This window comes from Globicephala melas, chromosome 20 (genome assembly GCF_963455315.2).
Source record: "Globicephala melas chromosome 20, mGloMel1.2, whole genome shotgun sequence".
Lineage (NCBI taxonomy): Eukaryota > Metazoa > Chordata > Mammalia > Artiodactyla > Delphinidae > Globicephala > Globicephala melas.
This window is the reverse complement of record NC_083333.1, coordinates 31,256,397-31,274,129: the sequence shown is the minus strand read 5'-3', so window position 1 is coordinate 31,274,129 and position 17,733 is coordinate 31,256,397. Positions and strand designations below refer to the sequence as shown.

The 17,733-nt window shown below is 53.6% G+C and overlaps 1 protein-coding gene across 1 annotated transcript in view; it reads right to left on the bottom strand.

Annotated features, from left to right (window-relative positions):
• The window catches only part of ENPP7 (ectonucleotide pyrophosphatase/phosphodiesterase 7), a 43,920-nt gene extending 26,388 nt beyond the window's left edge, over positions 1-17,532 (bottom strand). Inside the window, exons 1-4 of the mRNA XM_030837944.2 lie at positions 17,280-17,532; positions 15,848-15,993; positions 14,039-14,665; positions 12,960-13,371 (exon numbers count right to left, since the gene is read on the bottom strand). Coding sequence (XP_030693804.2) covers positions 12,960-13,371; positions 14,039-14,665; positions 15,848-15,993; positions 17,280-17,532 — 1,438 coding nt within the window. The remainder of the gene's footprint in view (positions 1-12,959; positions 13,372-14,038; positions 14,666-15,847; positions 15,994-17,279) is intronic.
• Positions 17,533-17,733: the final 201 nt, after the last annotated feature.

Genomic DNA, 17,733 nt, shown 5'->3' with positions numbered 1-17,733 from the left:
GGAGCCTGTGGGCCACAACTAGAGAAGAGAAAAACCTACATGCCACAGCTCAAGAGAAGCCCGCTTCCACAACGAAGAGCCCGCATGCCTCAACGAAAGATCCCACGTACCCAACGCAGCCAAAAGTAAATAAAATAAATAAATAAATAAATAAATAATTAAAAAAAAACGGAAATGCTTTTGGCATCACATTGGCCTTTGTGGTCAGAATAACATGACAGTGAGGCCCTGCTCAGTCTATGTAACTTGCACTCCCTAAAGTGCAAAAAGGACTTCCCTGGTGGTGCAGTGATTAAGAATCCTCCTGCCAATGCAGGGGACACGGGTTCGAGCCCTGGTCTGGGAAGATCCCACATGCCGCGGAGCAACTAAGCCGTGGGCCACAACTACTGAGCCTGTGCTCTAGAGCCCACGTGCCACAACTACTGAAGCCCGCACGCCTAGAGTCCGTGCTTTGCAACAAGAGAAGCCACCACAATAAGCTCGTGCACCGCAACAAAGAGTAGCCCCCGCTCTCCGCAACTAGAGAAAGCCCGCGTGCAGCAATGAAGACCCAGTGCAGCTGAAAAATAAAAAATAAATAAAGTGCAAAAACCACACAGAACCCCGTTTTAACAGAGGAAACTGGGCACACAGGTGTGATGATTTGCACAGGGTCTCATACATAATTAGTGGCAAAACTGGTGGAGGAGCAGAACCACAGAAAGAGTGAAAAGGTGGGTGATGACAGTTGCTTCCCATCTGGGTGAGTGGTGGTGGGAACCTGCCTTTGTGTTTTATCTTAAAAAGCAATGATTAGGTCCAAATAGCATCCCTCTGCTGTTGGCTCTTTAGAAAGGATGAACATCCTTCCCTATGCTTGCTTATTGGTCCTTTGAATTTCTTTGCAGAATTTATTTACCCATGTTTCGCATGAGAAAAGCAAACCTTTGGTGAAAATGACTTAAACGGAAAACGTTAATTTTCTAATAAAGTCTTAAGAGTAGCCGTAGCAAGAACTGAACAACCAGAGCCTTTTCTGGGAGGATCCTCCCGTAGGGAGTGTGCAGCTGCGGAGGGATGATCGTTCTGGACAGACACTGGGTCTTTCCTGTTCCCTGGGCTGGACATTTACAAATTATGTGCCACTGCCCCTGACCTGTTTGTTTAGCAGAAGTTTCCATGTAAAACACTGGACTTCCAGAGGGGTTTTCTCTGTGGCGTGGTTTGTCCAAAAACATTGGCTCTTACATTTGTTCTCCAGAATGAGTTTCTCCCAAGGAACTGCCGGTTAAAAGAACCACTTCCCTAATTAATTCCAGATGTGGAATACGTCAACCTTAACTTTTTATTGAGAGGGTGGGAGGTATCTGTTAAGGTGTGCTCTGTTTAAAAAAAGAAAAACAATCTGCTGATGACTTGAATCTGATGATTGAAAAATGTCATTTTCCACATTGAGCCACCAGGAATCAATTCACTGGGACTGATACCCCACAACTGGAGCCCAGAGCAGCCTTGAGGAGGAGTTTCCAGGTGCTCCCTGGAGTGTCCTCGTCCACCTTCCCTGAGCTTCTCTTATGGAGGAATTGGGGCTCCAGCCAGGTTCTGATGGGAGTTGGGTTGACCTCTTCAGAGCGGGGACAACCCAAGCTGCTCCTCCTGGCTCCCTTGTGGGTCCCCGCAGCAGCATTTATCAGCTAAGAAGAGGACTGGGGCAGCTTTGTTGGAAGCGGGCTAAGCAAACTGGGTCCCCCGTGTTTCGTGGCCTGAAACACGGCCACTATGCAGTCTCCCTGCTTTTTTTTTTGTGGGGCCCCAGAACCTGTTTTTTTTTTTTTCTAAAATACACGTAACATAAAGCATATCATTTAAGCTAGTGTATAAATCAGTGGCATTTAGTACATTCACAGTGTCGTGCAACCATCACCACTATTTAGTTCCAGAACATTTTCATCACCCCAAAAGGAAACCTGCATTCATGAAGCAGTCACGCCCTGTTTCTCCCTCCCCTCAACCGCTGGCAACCACTAACTGCTTTCTGTCTCCAAGGATGTGCCTATTCTGGACATTTCATATAAACGGAATCATACAATATGTGACCTTTTGTGTCTGGCTTCTTTCACTTAGCATGTTCTCAGGGTTCACCTGTGTTGTAACGTGTGTCAGTGGTTCACTCCTTTTTATGGCTGAATACTACTTCACTGTATGGATACATCACATTTCATTTTTCCATTCTTCTGTTGATGGACTTTTGAGCTTTTTCCACCTTTTGGCGACTGTCAAGAATGCTGCTATGAACATTTGTGTACAAGTTTTTGTTTGAACACTTGTTTTTAATTCTTTTGGGTATATACCTAGGAGTGGAATTGCTGGGTCCTTTGGTAATTCTATATTTAACTTCTTGAGGAACCACTAAAATGTTTTCCATAGCGGCTGCACCATTTTACATTCCCACCAGCAATATATGAGTGTTCCAACTTTTCCATATCCTCATTAACACTTATTTTCCTTTTTTGAAAAAAATTATATTCATTTTATGTGGTGAAGTGACATCTCACTGTGGTTTTAATTTGCATTTCCTTGAAGATGGTGACATTGAGTGTCTTTCCTTGTGCTCCTTGGTCATTTGCCCAGCTTCCCTTGCATTTTACCAGCACTCTGTAACAGTGGACAAATCTGTCCAGAAGGGAGTTGAACTAGGTCAATGGCCTTCAAGCTGCTTTGTCCACATAACTCCTAAAAGAATTTGGAAAAATCATGCAACTTTGGTACCTTTTCAGGTTGATATCTATTGTTTTTCATCATGAGGTTTACAAGGTTGCAAACGATGTGATTTCCAGTGTATTGTAAACTTCGACTCAAAAATAAAATGGTTCCTCACTCTGGAGAAGCAAAATCTGACATTTTGTCCTGCTTCCAAGGTTATTGAGCAAGTTACATTCCTCCGCTAAAAACAAACCAACTGGGAATTCCCTGGTGGTGCAGTGGTTAAGAATCCGTCTGCCAATGCAGGCGATGCGGGTTCGAGCCCTGGTCTGGGAAGATCCCACATGATGCGGAGCAACTAAGCCCGTGCACCACAACTACTTAGCCTCCGCTCTAGAGCCCACGAGCCACAGCTACTGACCCCGCGTGGCCACAACTACTGAAGCCCGCGCACCTCAACGAAGAGCAGCCCCTGCTCGCCACAACTAGAGAAAGCCCGTGCCCAGCAACAGAGACTCAACGCAGCCAAATAAAACAAAAAACAAAAAAACCCAAACCAACCCAGCAAACCACTTTGCACCTTGAGATAAACGTAAATCACAGTCTCTAAATGATCCAACCCTGCCTATTTCCTGTGAACTTCGACTCTATTCGATAACAACAAGAATTTTAGCCCTGACCTTTGCTCTTCCTGTCACGTGTCCTGACCTGTAGGGTTAGCATTATCGCAGGAGAAAGTGGCTGCTGACCCACCCAGGACAGATGAATGTAAATTTGGTGACCTTAGTTCTCTCATGATTTTTTTTTCCCCTTTAAATACTTGATGGCTTTTTGGATTTGGTGAGCCAGTCCTTCTAAAGTCTGCCTCTTCTGCACTCTTTGCAAGAAAACTTTCTTTTTCTAAATGCATCTGCCTCCAGTTTTCCTTGGACAATTCTTTTAAATATATCAAACGAAATGTAATTTAGGCAGCAATGTGGCCTCATGATACCAAAGACATGGGCAGATTCTTCTTCGTTCTTTTCTCCTCCACCTTTCACTTCTTCCACTGAATTTTATTTTGATAAAAACATTTTTACGTTTGAAAGTAATTCACTAACCACTCAAGCATAGGTCTCTGCAACAAAAACATGTATGTAATGTAAATTTTAAATATTTTATTTCCTGTGACTCTAAGACTCTATTAAAAAAAGTTTCTCTGGGTTGAGTGATTTATACAATTAATCAACTCCTCAAACCAACAAAAATGTATTAAAATTGTGGTATATGTTTATGATATACATATAAAAGTTAAATTTTTGTTGGACTGCATCTCTTAACGAGATAGTTGGGGCTGTATGTTTTCAAATGGTTCATGTGTCATTGGATGAATATCACTTATTATCTGAGATGTGGTTCAGAATCAATTCCAACCCCATTTTTCATTTTTATTGGTGTAGACTATGAGAAAACTTGCTCATATAAAATTTATTCATGGTAATGGGATAGTTTTGTTAGAGCTATGTCGCTCCACTTTTTGAAATTCTTTGGAGATTTAAGCTGAAAGTTTCAGTGATTTATCACCAAAAGGAAAACAAAAAATTGACCAGAGTAAATTCTCATCCGGATGGAAAAGATTCCGGGTCTTAGCGACTTGCCTTCTTGGCACTGGGGTTATGTGAGTGGCCTAGGTCTCTCCTCCTGGGAGATTCACCACCTTCAGCCTCCTTCTGCCTTGTGGGATGGAGGGGCAACCTCCGGAGGTGCGATGGGGTTAGGAGGCGGCATTCCTGCGATGGTGGTGGTTGGGTCCCCCAGGCTCAGGCCCTGGCAAGCTCTCCCTGGAAGCGCGCCCCCGGGCGGTCCGACCGGGACACCCTCGGGCTGGCCCGCTGGGCTTTGGTCGCTAGGAGACGCGGGGTCAGGGCGCTTCCGGGCGGGATGAGGAGTGGGGGGTCCGGGGCCACCGCGCTGACCGTCCAGCCTGGGGGTGCGCGCCCCTCGGTGCTGCCCCGTCCCTTAAATGACCTTCAAGGTCGAGCTGCAGAGAGGGCCAGGGAATCCGCTGCCCGCCGATCACAAAAGGAACGGGCGCACCAGTTTGCTGCGCGTGCGCGGGCAAGGGTTCTACCCGGCTGCGGGCTGTGCCTTCGGAGGTAGAAGTCGGCGCAGGGCCAGCGGGGGGCGCCTGTTTAGGGCTGGTATCCTCCGGCGTCCAGGTCCCGAGTAGGTGTGTGTGTGTGTGTGTGTGTATCTGTATGTGTTGTACGTGTTTTTATGCTGTGTGTGGCTGGGTGTGGAGCGAGGTGGTGTAGAGCGTGGGGTGCATGCAGTGTGCGCAACACGTGTGGAGTGTGCGTGCATGTGGCGTGTGTTTTGTGTGTATGTGGTGTGTGTGGGGTGGGATGTGGTACGTGCCGAGTGCGGGTGAGATGAGTGCGCGGCGTGTGCGGTTCGCGTGTGAAAGTGTACAGCGTACGTATGCGGCGCGTGAGGTTCGCGTCCCGTCCTGCTTGAGTCCCCAGCTCAAGCGGGCTCAGCGGTCCTCTGCCTGCGGAGGTGAACCTCCGGCTCGGGCTGCAGGGAGTGCGGCGGGTAAGCATGGCAACAGATGGCCCGTGGCGGGGGTGGGGGGTGGGGGGTGGGGAGGCGTCGGATGAGGCGCCCACGTTGGAGTCTGGACGCGCTGCCCTCCTTGGTGACCCTGCTTGCCTGGGGGACCCGGCGACCTGAGTCGGGAGCTCTGCAGGCCTGGGGCGGGGGCCGAAGGATTCTTGCCGTCTCGCCTCCCAGCGACTCCGGTGCGCAAAGCGCTTGCTGCTGTGAGGTGTGAAGGCGCAGCAAGGCTTCGGCGCTTCGGTTCCAGCTCGGGGGAGATGAACCCGCGCGTTCTAAAGGTCGCCGGAACGCGTCGCAAGCAGTGGTCGGGTTTTAAGACTCGCAGGTGCTCCTGTTGAGTCCCAGGACAAATGAAAAGACTGGGAAGGGCTGAAGGGAGGCTTCTCTTCAGTGGAGAGGGGAGCAGCTCGCTGGGTTCCGGAAAGCACAGACTTCTTTGCCAGCAAGTAGAGCCTTCTCGGGAAGAGGCTGGCCAAGCCTACCAGGATTGAACTTGGATATACCTGTGCTCCCCTCCCACCTTTGTCCAGAGCAAACTGGTGGGTGACGCCACCTTCTTATCCTGTTTAACACGAGGAGGTTGGTCTAGGCCATTTTTCTTCCTCCCTCCCTCCCTCCTTCCCTTCTTTCCTTCCTTCCTTCCTTCCCTCCTTTCTCTTTCTCTCTCTCTCTCCCTCCCTCCCTTTCTTTCTTTCTTTCCTTCCTTCTCTTCCTTTCTCCCTCCCTCCCTCCCTCCGTCTTTCTTTTCTTTTCTTTCATTCATAACCTTTATCCAGTGCAAAGATTCTCACATGTGGTGCCAGGGGCAGCAGCATCAGAATCACCTGGGAACTAGTGAGAAATGTAAATCCTCAGGCCCACTTCCGGACCTACCAATTTGAGAACCACTGATCCAGGGTGGCCCTTGTGCTAAGCATGGGGCTACATGATCCCTTCCCTCATGGGATCCTAAAACAAATCTAGTGTAGAAAGTTCTAGTTTTCTCTGAACGCCCGGTATTTTGCTTGGGGCTCCATCTAAAGCCAGAGGAAACATAAATACTGCTTGACCACTTCCCCAAGGCTGGTCTGAGGAGGAGTGCAGCTATTTCAGAGGAGAAGGAGAAGCTGGAGGAACAGGAGGTTCTGAATTCCTCTCTACTTCAGAAGCTGCTTGAGAAAGGCTTCAAGGGCTGTCGAGGAGCCCAAGAGTGCTGCCTCCTGGTGACAGCGTGCAGAGCTGGCTCTAAAGAATAGAGCTTCTTGACAAAGGGGGCTTTCAGTGTCCCAATCATACACCCAGCCAGGCATGAACTACCCAGTCTTTACTCAGATGTTTCATCCATTACTGCCAGCAGTGGGACTGGCCAAATTCAACAAAGGCTCTGAGCTGACAGGCAGTTGTGTGTGGATGATGTGTGAGTCCCCAGTCATCTCCACTGGCTCCAGAATGCAGTGCATGGCTTTGTTTCAGCTGGGGTTTTCTCCAGACTCTTTTAGTTGGACTGATAGTAAAATGAACTTCGTGCAGCAAACTGCAACATTAGTTTTCTGTGGTGTCCTGAACTCCTCTGATAGGTAGCCGAGAAGGGTGCAGGGCATGTTTGAAATATAGTGTATTTCTGTGGAGGGGCTGGGAGGGGGAATCTTTGGACATTGGCCATAGAGAGGCCGAGTGCTGCCCTCCAGAAGTGTCCTGGGCTGGCCACACTGTGGGGGCGGGAGGGGAGGCAGGAGGATAGTGGACAACCTCCAGCAGGTCTGCTTCCGGATAACCTCCTTTATTATTTATACGTTTTGTTATGTCCACCAGTCAACATTTTTCTTTAAATCAACTCATTCTTTTTTACTTGTTACTTTTAAAAGGAAAAAATTTAAAATAACAGACTCAAATGGAAAATCAGTAGCACTCATCCAGGCTGAAGATGATCATAAAAACAAATATAATGCAAATAAAACAGGGTTGTAACATTCCACCCTTATACAGTTGCCCGCCAGAGCTCTGAGCCTGGGTCCTCTCTCTATGCTACAGAAGGAGGTGTTTTAAGATTTAGTATCACCAACCAGAAGCTTTCTGCTAGAGAAACAAGAAGGCTTGGAGATGAAAAGGGAGCCGTTGTTACTTTCTCACTACGTGATACCCTGTCTCTTCATAACTCCTAAAACATGTAGGCCTTCCGTGGGCCAGACCCTGTTCTAAGCAGCTTGTAGATATATATATTTTTTAAATAAATGTATTTATTTATTTTTGGCTGTGTTGGGTCTTCGTTGCTGTGCACGGGCTTTCTCTAGTTGCGGTGAGCGGGGGCTACTCTTTGTTTCGGTGCGCAGGCTTCTCATTGCGGTGGCTTCTCTTGTTGCGGAGCACGGACTCTAGGCACGTGGGCTTCAGTAGTTGTGGCACGTGGGCCTCAGTAGTTGTGGCTCGCGGGTTCTAGAGCGCAGGCTCAGCAGTTGAGACGCACGGGCTTTGTTGTTCCGTGGCATGTGGGATCTTCCCGGACCAGGGCTTGAACCCGTGTCCCCTGCATTGGCAGGAAGATTCTTAACCACTGCGCCACCAGGAAGCCCAGTTTGCAGATATTAACTCAGTCATCAGGCCCACCCCATGAGACAGGTACTGCTATTGGTCCTGATTTTACAGGTGAGGAAACTGAGGCCCGGATGTGAGAACTTGCCCAGGGCTGCAGAGTGTTGAGTTAGTGAGTGTTGGAGTTCGGGAGCTGGTTTGAACCCGCCATGCTGCTCAGGGCAGTGCCCCCACCCCTGGTCCACCCCCAGCTGCACAGATGGGAAACGGCCCACAGCTCACTGCCCGCCTTAGCTCCTGTGTTCCCGATAAAGGAAGCTTATTCAGTAAGTCAGTCAACTGCCTGGAATTTTTTTTTGGGTGCTCTGGTGACGCCAGACATCTGTACTAGCAGGATACTTAATGTGGGACAGACCAGATTATTTTTCTCTCTTTTCTCTCTCTCTTTCTCTTTTCTGTTTGAAAGAGCCAATCAAGAGTAATTCTCAGAGTATCTGTTGGCCCGTCCCTGGAAAGTAGGGTAGGCTGACCATGATAATCGTGGGCTCTCAGTTAAAGGTTGGGTGTCTCTTGGAAACCCGGGGGTCGTGGTTGTTATGCCGGCACCTGTGAACTCTCACTGCTCCGTGGACGTGGATGTATAGGGATAACGCCCCGGTCTCCTCCAGCCTGATTTGGGCCTGTCCAGAGTCAGAAGGTGGTACGGGCAGGCAGGAGGGTCTGGGTATCCTGGTATGTCTGCAGGCAGTGGGGGCGGGGTAGTCCTTCCAGGACAACTATGGGATGCAGGGCCAGGGAGCCGCAAGGACTTTCCGGTCAGGCAGGACTCTAGCTCTAGGCTGGTGGTTAGGCAGCTATGGAGGGCAGGTTGGGATGGATGGATCGTGCAGATGGAGGTGAAGCTGAAGCTGCAGGTAGAAGCGAGAGGCCCGGGGAAGGGAGAGGGGGATTCATAGGTGAGGAACAGGCAGATCCTGACAAAGCTGTCCTTCAAACAGTGCGTCTCCCATCGGTACAGCTGGATTTATCTGTTTAGGAGCTGAATTTGGGACTTCCCTGGTGGCGCAGCGGTTAAGAATCTGCCTGCCGATGCATAGGACATGGGTTCGAAAGCTGGTCCGGGAACATCCCACGCGCCGCGGAGCAACTAAGCCCGTGCACCACAACTACTGAGCCTGCGCTCTGGAGTCCGCGAGCCACAACTACTGAGCCTGCGTGCCACAACTACCGAGCCCGCACACCTACAGCCCGTGCTCCACAGCAAGAGAAGCCACCTCAATAAGAAGCCTGTGCACCGCAACAAAGAGTAGCCCCCGTTCGCCACAACTAGAGAAAGCCCGCAAGCAGCAACGAAGACCTAACGCAGCCAAAAATAAATAAATAAATTTTTTAAAAAGAAAAAGAAAAAGAGCTGAATTTGACAAGTCCAGTACCTCTCACAGTAGGGATTTAATCATTCCCATGGCTACCATCTATGAAGCATCTGCCCTGGTGCTTCATCCTGGGCTAATCTCAGGGAGGCAGGCACCTCCTTATCATCCTATTCTTTTCAGATGAGGAAACTGAGGTTGGAGGAGGTAAATGACCCCCCTAAGGCCACAGCCTGTGGGTGGGGACAGACTGGAGCAGGAGTTGGTCTGACTCCAAAGTCTACGCTCTTGAAAGTAGTTGTGAACGCACAGTCCTTGAAGTGGCTCAGTACTGACAGTGTCCAAGGCACTAGGTGGTGGACAGTGTCTTCCCTGCTCCTGGCCTGGTCACCCAGGTCCCCTCTCTGGACCCAGTCAATGCTCACCCTCTCTTGAAACTTCTCCAGGGACATGTCTTATGTCTAGACTTATCCCCCCTTTCTCCCCGCCCCAGTGGCATTCTACCATTTGCAGTGTTTTCTTTTTTGCTGAACAATGTGGCATAGAGATTCTGGTTCCCTGTCAGTTCTCATCCCCCCTTTCCTTTTTTTTTTTTTTTTTTTGCGGTACACGGGCCTCTCACTATCGTGGTCTCTCCCGTTGCGGAGCACAGGCTCCGGATGCGCAGGCTCAGCGGCCATGGCTCACGCGCCTAGCCGCTCCGCGGCATGTGGGATCTTCCCGGACCAGGGCACGAACCCGTGTCCCCTGCATCATCGGCAGGTGGACTCTCAACCACTGCGCCACCAGGGAAGCCCCCCCCACTTTCCTTTTTAACGGGGATCCCACCCTTTACCACCTCTTGCTGGCTGTACCTCTAGGGCCCATCCCCAACAAGAATGAGTGGGTTCCCCTGTGTTTGTCAGCCTCCTAAGGAATTAGGAGTTTATTATACACTGGATCCAAGTGGGGAGGCTGTAAGAAACCAGCAGGCTTTAGAACAAAAGGTCACACCCACACTGGTCACTGCGTTTTAATAACGACCAGCCCGGTCCTTTATTCCCATCCATGCTTTCTGCCTGGCGGTACCCTCCCGGTACCCGGCCTGGGTACAGGACCTGGTCAGCCCAGATGGAGATGGCCCCAGGCTGGAGGCATGTGGACTTGGGACAGGGAACTCCAGGCAGAGCCTCTTCGCCGCCCATCGGAGGTGGAGGTGGAGGTCCGAGCATCTGAGGGTTTGGTCCTATAGCTCGACCACCATCAGGCCTGCGGCGCCTTCCCGAGCAGGCTCCCGACACCCCCCCTCCCCGTGGCCACAGATAGTGGCACCTCCACGGGACAGTTCTGCGGTGAGAGGAAGTGGGGAGGCAGAAGAGGGCGGTGAGAAGGAGAGGGAGGGGGAGGGAAGGAGTGGGGGCGTCCTGCGAGTCTGGGAGCCGTGGACCGGTGAGTGGACCTGTGCCTCCGGAGGTCTAACCTGGGCAGGTCGTAGTGCCGGCACCATCATGGCCAAGCATGGGCTGGGGCTGTCGGGACAGGGAGGCATGGCCCCAGGTCTACTGAGGAGACAGGCCCATCCATGTCCAGTAGGCCGTCAGAGCAGGCTCAGGCCCTGTGGCCAGCTTCTGCAGGCTTCCTAGAAGAGGCGGACCTGGAAGAACAGGTGTGTGTTGGGTTGGGAAGAAGGGATGCGGCAGGGGAAAGGCGGGTCTGGTGGAGGAGATGAAGCAGACGTGCCCGGAGGGAGGGATAGAGGGAATTCGCTGGCCAGGGTGGAGCACAGAGGCACCCATGGTGGGCGGAGTCTGAGGAGGGCCCCTGTGGGAATTCCTGACCCTCAGCTGGACCTGGGAGGGTACAGGGTGGGTGAAGGTGGGGCATGCGGGTACAGAATGACTCTAGCCTGCTCACTTCTCCGTAAGTGGCTCCGTCCTTCATTGGGCAGCTCAGGCCCCGATCCTCAGACTCATCCTTCACCTCTCCATTTTCTTCACCCTCCATCTCCCACCATCTATCCGTAAACCTTGGAGGTCAGGTATACCCTTAAAGGTATCTTGAATCTGTCCGTTGTGCCCCATCTCCACCCTGCCACTGAGATGTCCTGCTTGGACCCCTGAGTGACCCCCTCACTGGCCGCACCTGCTCTTGTTTCTGTGCTCCTGCCCGGCAGTTAATGTGCCACCTGATCACTCGTGTCAGACCACGGCACGTCCCTGCGTGACCTCAGCTGGGGGCTCCCCCAGGGCCTTCCCATGGAAGCCCATCGTGTACCCATGCTTGTATACCAGCCTCTGAGCACACTGGCTTCCTTTCTTTCCCAGAAGCACAGGAGCCAGTCCCACCTCAGGGCCTCTCTCTTGCTCTGCCCTGCCTGGAATCTCGTCCCCTGGGGCTTGGTGTGGCCATTTGGTCCTCATCATTCAGGCCTCATCCCACATCCCCCCCACCCCGCAGAGGCTCTTCCAGGCGAGGCCAGGTGACCTAAACAGGAGTCCCCTCTCCCCCACCCTCTCTATGGCCTGCTCTCTGCCATTATTGGGTATGTATTTGTTCTCTTCGTATTATCTGCCCTCCCTGGCCCCTAAATTACAAACTCCAGGGTTCACTGTGTGTCCCCAGAGCCCAGGCCAGAGCCTAACAGCAAGCGGGCTCCCGCTGCGTAGTTTTAGAAAGAACGAGTGACCTGCTTCTGCTTTGGCCAGGGGCTGTCACCCAGCAGCTAGCTGAGTCCTCCGAGCTTGCTTCCCGCACATTCCAGGAACACTGCCCTGCAGTTCTCCTCCCAAACCTGACCCACCGTGGCTTCCCTTGTTCCCAGGGAGAACAGAGACATTGCAGGCAGGAGGGAAGGGGCCGGGGAAGTTCTGTCTGGGCTGTCTGCTTTAGAAAGAACTGCTCCGAGTCTAGAGCAGAGAGGCTGGCAGGGGCTGCCTGGGCGCCCGAGGACTGACAGGGCGGGGGTGTCAGCTGAAGTTGCAGGGAGCATGGTTCCACCCTCCCCTCTACCTCCTGGGCCTCTGACCTTGAGCAGTGGGTATTATGCGACCTTGACCAGGAGAACTGCAGCCACCAGCAGTCCTGTCACCAAGGGGGGCCAGCTTCTTGGCAGGAGGGCAGATCCTAAGGAAAGTCGGAGGAGCCAGTGAATGAGGGAAATGGGAGCATGTCCCTCACCCCGACTGCTTAATGGCGGGCGAGATGCCACCAGGCTGCCCCCACAAGTGCCCTGGTTTCATCACCGGCCCCACCCGCCCCCCGGCCTTGTTCTCCTGCCCCAGCTGCACTGGCTTCCTGGCTCATTTCAATGTGACCCCTCACAGCCCCTGCTCGGCGGGGCCTGCCCACCTCCAGCCAGGCACCTACGGGGGCTGCCACCTTGCCAGCTCCCAGGTGACCTTTGCCCCTGAGATGGGTCAGGGTTGCGGTGAGGGTATGTGTGTGGGAGGCTGGCAGAGGAAGACTTTAGGAAGAAAGGAGCCCTCATGTGGCCATGGAACCTGGAGGTGGACTTCACCTGGAAGGCCTGTCTTGTGGGCAAACTGCCGGCTCCTCTGGCCCTCAGCCTCCCCGCCTTAAACAAGGCTGCTTACATCCACCTGCTCTCCTGTCTGCGCGGCCAAGATGCACAAAGTGCACTGTAGTATGTCAGGGCCCGTGGGAATGTCAGGGACTCGAGATGTTCCCAGGAGCCAGGGACAGGGAAAGAGAAGATGACACCTAGTGGCAGGCTGGGCACCCTGGTCAGAGCTGTGCACGCACACATCACCTGCAACTGCCTGGAGGTGCAATGGGTGCAGGTGGAGGGCAGGGGTGCACCTGAGGGGGTCGTGGGCAGCCGGGTGCTGAGGGCCCCGTCGCCGGCCTCGGCGCTGAGTGTGGGCAGCCAGGTGCTGAGGGCCCCGTCGCCGGCCTCGGAGCTGAGTGTGGGCAGCCGGGTGCTGAGGACCCCGTCGCCGGCCTCGGCGCTGAGTGTGGGCAGCAGGGTGCTGAGGGCCCCGTCGCCGGCCTCGGCGCTGAGTGTGGGCAGCAGGGTGCTGAGGGCCCCGTCATTGGCCTCGGGCACGATGCCCAGCAGTTTGCACATGAGCTCGTACACGTGGATGCTCTCAAAGGGCTCCACCTCCAGGCCCCTCTTGAAGCTGGGGCCCACGGCCCGGAAGATGGTCTTCATGTCCATGACACTGTTGTCGAAGCCGTGCTCCCCTTTGTTGAACTGCACGTTCACTCTCTGCGGGAAGGGAGGACCCCGAGTGAGTTCTTGCTGGCCCTCCCAGCCCACCCCACCCTCTCCACCAGCACCCTCTGCATGGCCCTGCATTGGCAGAGGACCCCCGGAAGGAGTTCAAAGCGGGGGTGTGGGTGGGAAGGATTCTGAGCCTCAGTCTCTCTGAATTCTCAGCCCCCAAAGATCAGTGGCCTAAAGAGGGAGGCTTAGCGAAGACCCGGTGACATGAATGGAGACCGCCCAGTAAGTGGGGTGGAGCTTCAGCCCAAGGATGCTCGCTGGGCTGCTTTCCATTGCTGGGCGCCTCGAACCTCAGTACTTCCTCTCCCAGATTTCCTGCCCTGCCCTGCGTCTTGCTTCCCACTCAGCCTCCCTGGGCTCTTTGCTCTCACCTCTTCCGTGTCACTTTTACAGCTAATCTTCCTGCACTTTACCCTATACACAAGTGCACACACAAACACATATATGCGTGCACACATATGCACACACGTACACACAGGTATGCAATGCACGTACACCGCCCCCCGACTCCCGTTACACAGTGCAGGTGTGTCCCTTTGGTGGCTGACACTCCTCAAATTAGGGTCTGGCTAGAAACAGAGGGTGCTTTTTACAGAACTGGAAAGAGACCCAGCAGCCCAGGGAAGCACCTGCACCCCCAGGAACTCACCCCATGGATGACGTAGCCAGGGTCACTGTACATAAGCAGGGGGGTGACCCTGGGGTGGCTGGCGTAGTGGAAGGACTTGGGGAAGAGCTCCTTCTTGTAGACGTGGAGTCTGGGGTGGGCGTCCTTGAGGACCTTGTATACCTTCTCCAGCTTTCCCTCCTTGGGGAGCAGCATCCCGTTTGGTCCGTAGTCTAGGAGCTCAAACTCAATGTCCTTGAAGGTGAAGTTGGCGATCTTGTGGAACTCCACCAGGTCACTGGCCTTCTTGTTGACGGTGCTCATGCCATGGTCGGACACGATGATCAGGTTGAGGCTGCCCTCCAGGCTGCTGTTCCTGATGCTGTCCCGGAGGTAGCCCACGGTCCTGTCCACCTGCCTTACCATATCCTTCCTCTGCTGGGACTCGGGGCCATACTTGTGGCCCGTGGAGTCTGGCTCCCCAAAGTAGAGGGTGACCAGGTCCAGGCCCTCGTCTGTGAACCACTTCATCACAGTGTCGATGTTGGCTCTCCATTCCTTCTCGTCCTTGTAGTTGTGCAGGATGCCTTCCTTTCGGCTCAGCGTCACGGCCTCGCCTTGATAGGTGACATTCCCGCCCGGGTAGAAGAAGGAGCCGGTCTTTAGGCCCTGCCGGGGAAGGCTGTGTCAGTGCCACGGGCCTCCTGCCACTTGTCCCCTGCCTGTCATGAGCTGCTGACGCTTCTGCCCTCACCGCCTGCCCTTGCTCTGCCCACTCACCCATCCCTGCTCCTTACTGCAGGCACGGGACTTTGTATTTTCTGAAAGGCCTTTCATAGCTCTTATGTTATCAAGGCTGATACTGATTTTATAGAGGAGAGAGCAGGTGCCTAGTGGACTCAGCACTAATGAGATAGTAGGTATAAAAGTATCCCAGATATGCTGCATCCTCATCGACACTGTAGCCCTAGGTCACAGTGCTGCCCCAAGAGCCCTCCCCTTCCGGCCTGCAACCCGGCTTCTGCTTGCTGTACTCTTGTCCAGCCGTGTGTCCATCGGCCCCTCCACACACCGCCCATGACCTGCCCTTCTAGTCTTCAACCTGGCCATCCGTCTGTCTTTCCATAAACCGATTGCTGTTTTATTTACAGATCCATCTGTCCTCACAACCATCTGTCCATGCATGCCCCGTCTGCCTGGCCACTCCCTCTGGCCATTCTTCCTCGAGATGCCAAGTTCTTGGCTACACTTTCTGCAAGTCAGCCTGGTGTCTGGTAGCTCCTTCCAGAGCGAGGGGACTCAGATATGAGTGGATGCCTTGCCTATGGGTGGGGGTAACCTCTGAAGTTTATTCTGGGCTCACCTTGAAAAATTTGAGTTTGTTGCCAGGAAGCCCAGAACATTGCAAGATGCTGGGGTCCTGGGCTTTTCACTAGGATGACCCACCTCTTTAGAACTAGCTGCCCGGCCCTGAGAGGCGTGCGACAGGGGAACAGTACGAAGCCGTTTCATTGTTACCTGCCTTTTTGTGGAGTCACATTATTTTCCCCGCGGCCCCCTTCCCACCAGTACCGAAGTCCAGGTTTCACTCCGGTTGGGAGGGTGGAACAACCCCTCTGGGTCCCAGGGCTCCAGGGAGGACTGGGCAGGCTGTGTAGCTGCTGGTGGGTCCTCATGGGCATCAGGCTCCCACCTCCCGTGGGACCCCACTCAACACCCCTCTGTGCCGGGATTGTCGGACTCCCAGGGCGGGGACTGGGCCTGCCATGGATGTCACGTGGTCATGGCCTTGTTGGCTGGGTCCCCCTCCCACCTCCCCCGTCTGTCCGAGTGGGTGTGGGTGCGGCATACCTGCCTTTGGGCTGTGATCCAGATGGGCAGGCTGCCGTTGTCCCACCACGTCTGGATGCCCAGTGTGGCGTGGTAGGGCAGCTTCACCTTGCTGGTCGTGTTGTAGAACATGTTGTGAACCACCCCGTGGTTCTCGATGTATTTGCCTGTGGGGTGGGTGGGCGCGTAGAGGAAGTGGTGGGAGGGCAGGAAACAGCCAGGGCAGCGGGGAAGCACACACCGCCATGGGAGCCGGGCTGGGCCGTCACAGCCACATGCTCTGACTCAAGAGATTCTGCTTCCACTTTGAGCAGCTTACCCTGCAGCTAAACGCGCACGAAGGCGCAAATACACACGTGCCGGGATGTTGTTTGCAGCCTCGTTGGTTTTAGCAAAAGGTTGGGAGCAACCTGGCTGGCTATCAGGAGGGAGCTAATTAAATAAATTATGGCCCAGCCGTGAAATAGAATCCCAGGCAGGCAGATAAATGAACCAAGAGGAGGCAGGTTTTACAATTTATTGTTTTCATGGGCAAAATGCCTGTTCAGAAGGTGGAAAAAGCGGGGTGATGAAGAGCTCGCCTCCTTTCTCCACATCCCCATTGTGACATGTTAAGTAAGGAGGTGACATGCAAAAGGGAGCACCAGGTGCCTCCGTTTGTGTGTGGAAGGGTCTGTGGTCATGGGAATGCTGGTGTGAGAATAAGCTGTCTGTACCGGATGATGTGCCCCAAAGTTGTGTCCACCCGGAGCCTACAATTGTGACCTTGTTTGGAAATAAGGTCTTTGCAGATGTAACTGGTTTTGTTAAGATGAGGGTATTCTGCATCAGGGTGGGTCCTAAATCCAATGACAGGTGTCCTTATAAGAAGAGGAGAGATACACAGAGGGGAGATGGCCATGTGACAAGGGGGCAGGGGTTGGAGAGCTGTGGCCACAAGTTGAGGAACGCCTGGGCCACCAGAAGCTGGGAGAGGCAGGAAGGATCCTTCCTTACAGCCTCCGGAGGGAGTGTGCCTCTGTGACACCTGGATTTTAGGCTTTTAGCCTAAACAGAGCAATAGTGGGTTCGAGGGTGGCTGAGAGGGGTGAGCGGTGGAAAAAGCAGGAGCCGCAGGCTCATTTCTCCTGCCTTTCTGAGTCCTGGCCACCCTCACCTCTACCAGAAGCCCTCCCAGGTTGCCACCCTGGCTGTGATCACTGTTTAAACTGAGACACCCAGGTGTTTTTATCTGCCTTCTATCCGTTGCCACCAACTGTAAGGGTTGCTGACCACCCCGTTGGCCGTGTCATGTCTGCCCAGTGACAGTGTTCCCTCCTTGGTCTTTCCTTGGTCTCTGGCACCACGAGCCCCATGGGTCAGGGCTCCATGCATGTGCTCAGTTCCCTTTGTTGGTTCCCTGGTTTCTCAGCTCTCCCTCCACCCCCAAGCCCCACCTGAGGCCAACACTCACCGGTGACCAAAGTGAAGTGGCAGGGGCTGGTCATGGTGACAAAGGCCGGAGTCATGTAGCGAGCCTTCACCCCATCGAGAGCCATGGCGTCCAGGTTGGGGGTGTGCACGTCCTGGTCATAGTTCCAGCGGAAACCATCGAAGCTCACCAGGAGTAGCTTGTTCCGGGACCCCTGCCGCTGGATGGGCGCCCCTGATGCTGGAACCAGGAGGGTGGCCAGAGCCACGGCGAGGAGGACAGCCGGGCTTCGCATGATGCGTTCTCCAGACATGCAAGAACGCAGGCAGGTGCCTTCTGAGGAGCAGAGCAAAGTCCCAGGGTCACTGGGCAAGTCTTATCCTGTGCAACTGAAATGAGACTGTGCACGTACCTGTGCCTTAGAGAGTTGTCCCTGACCGCGTGTCCTTGCCTGGCCCTCTTGCGCATCTGCCTTTATTGCCAGCGGATCTCTCTG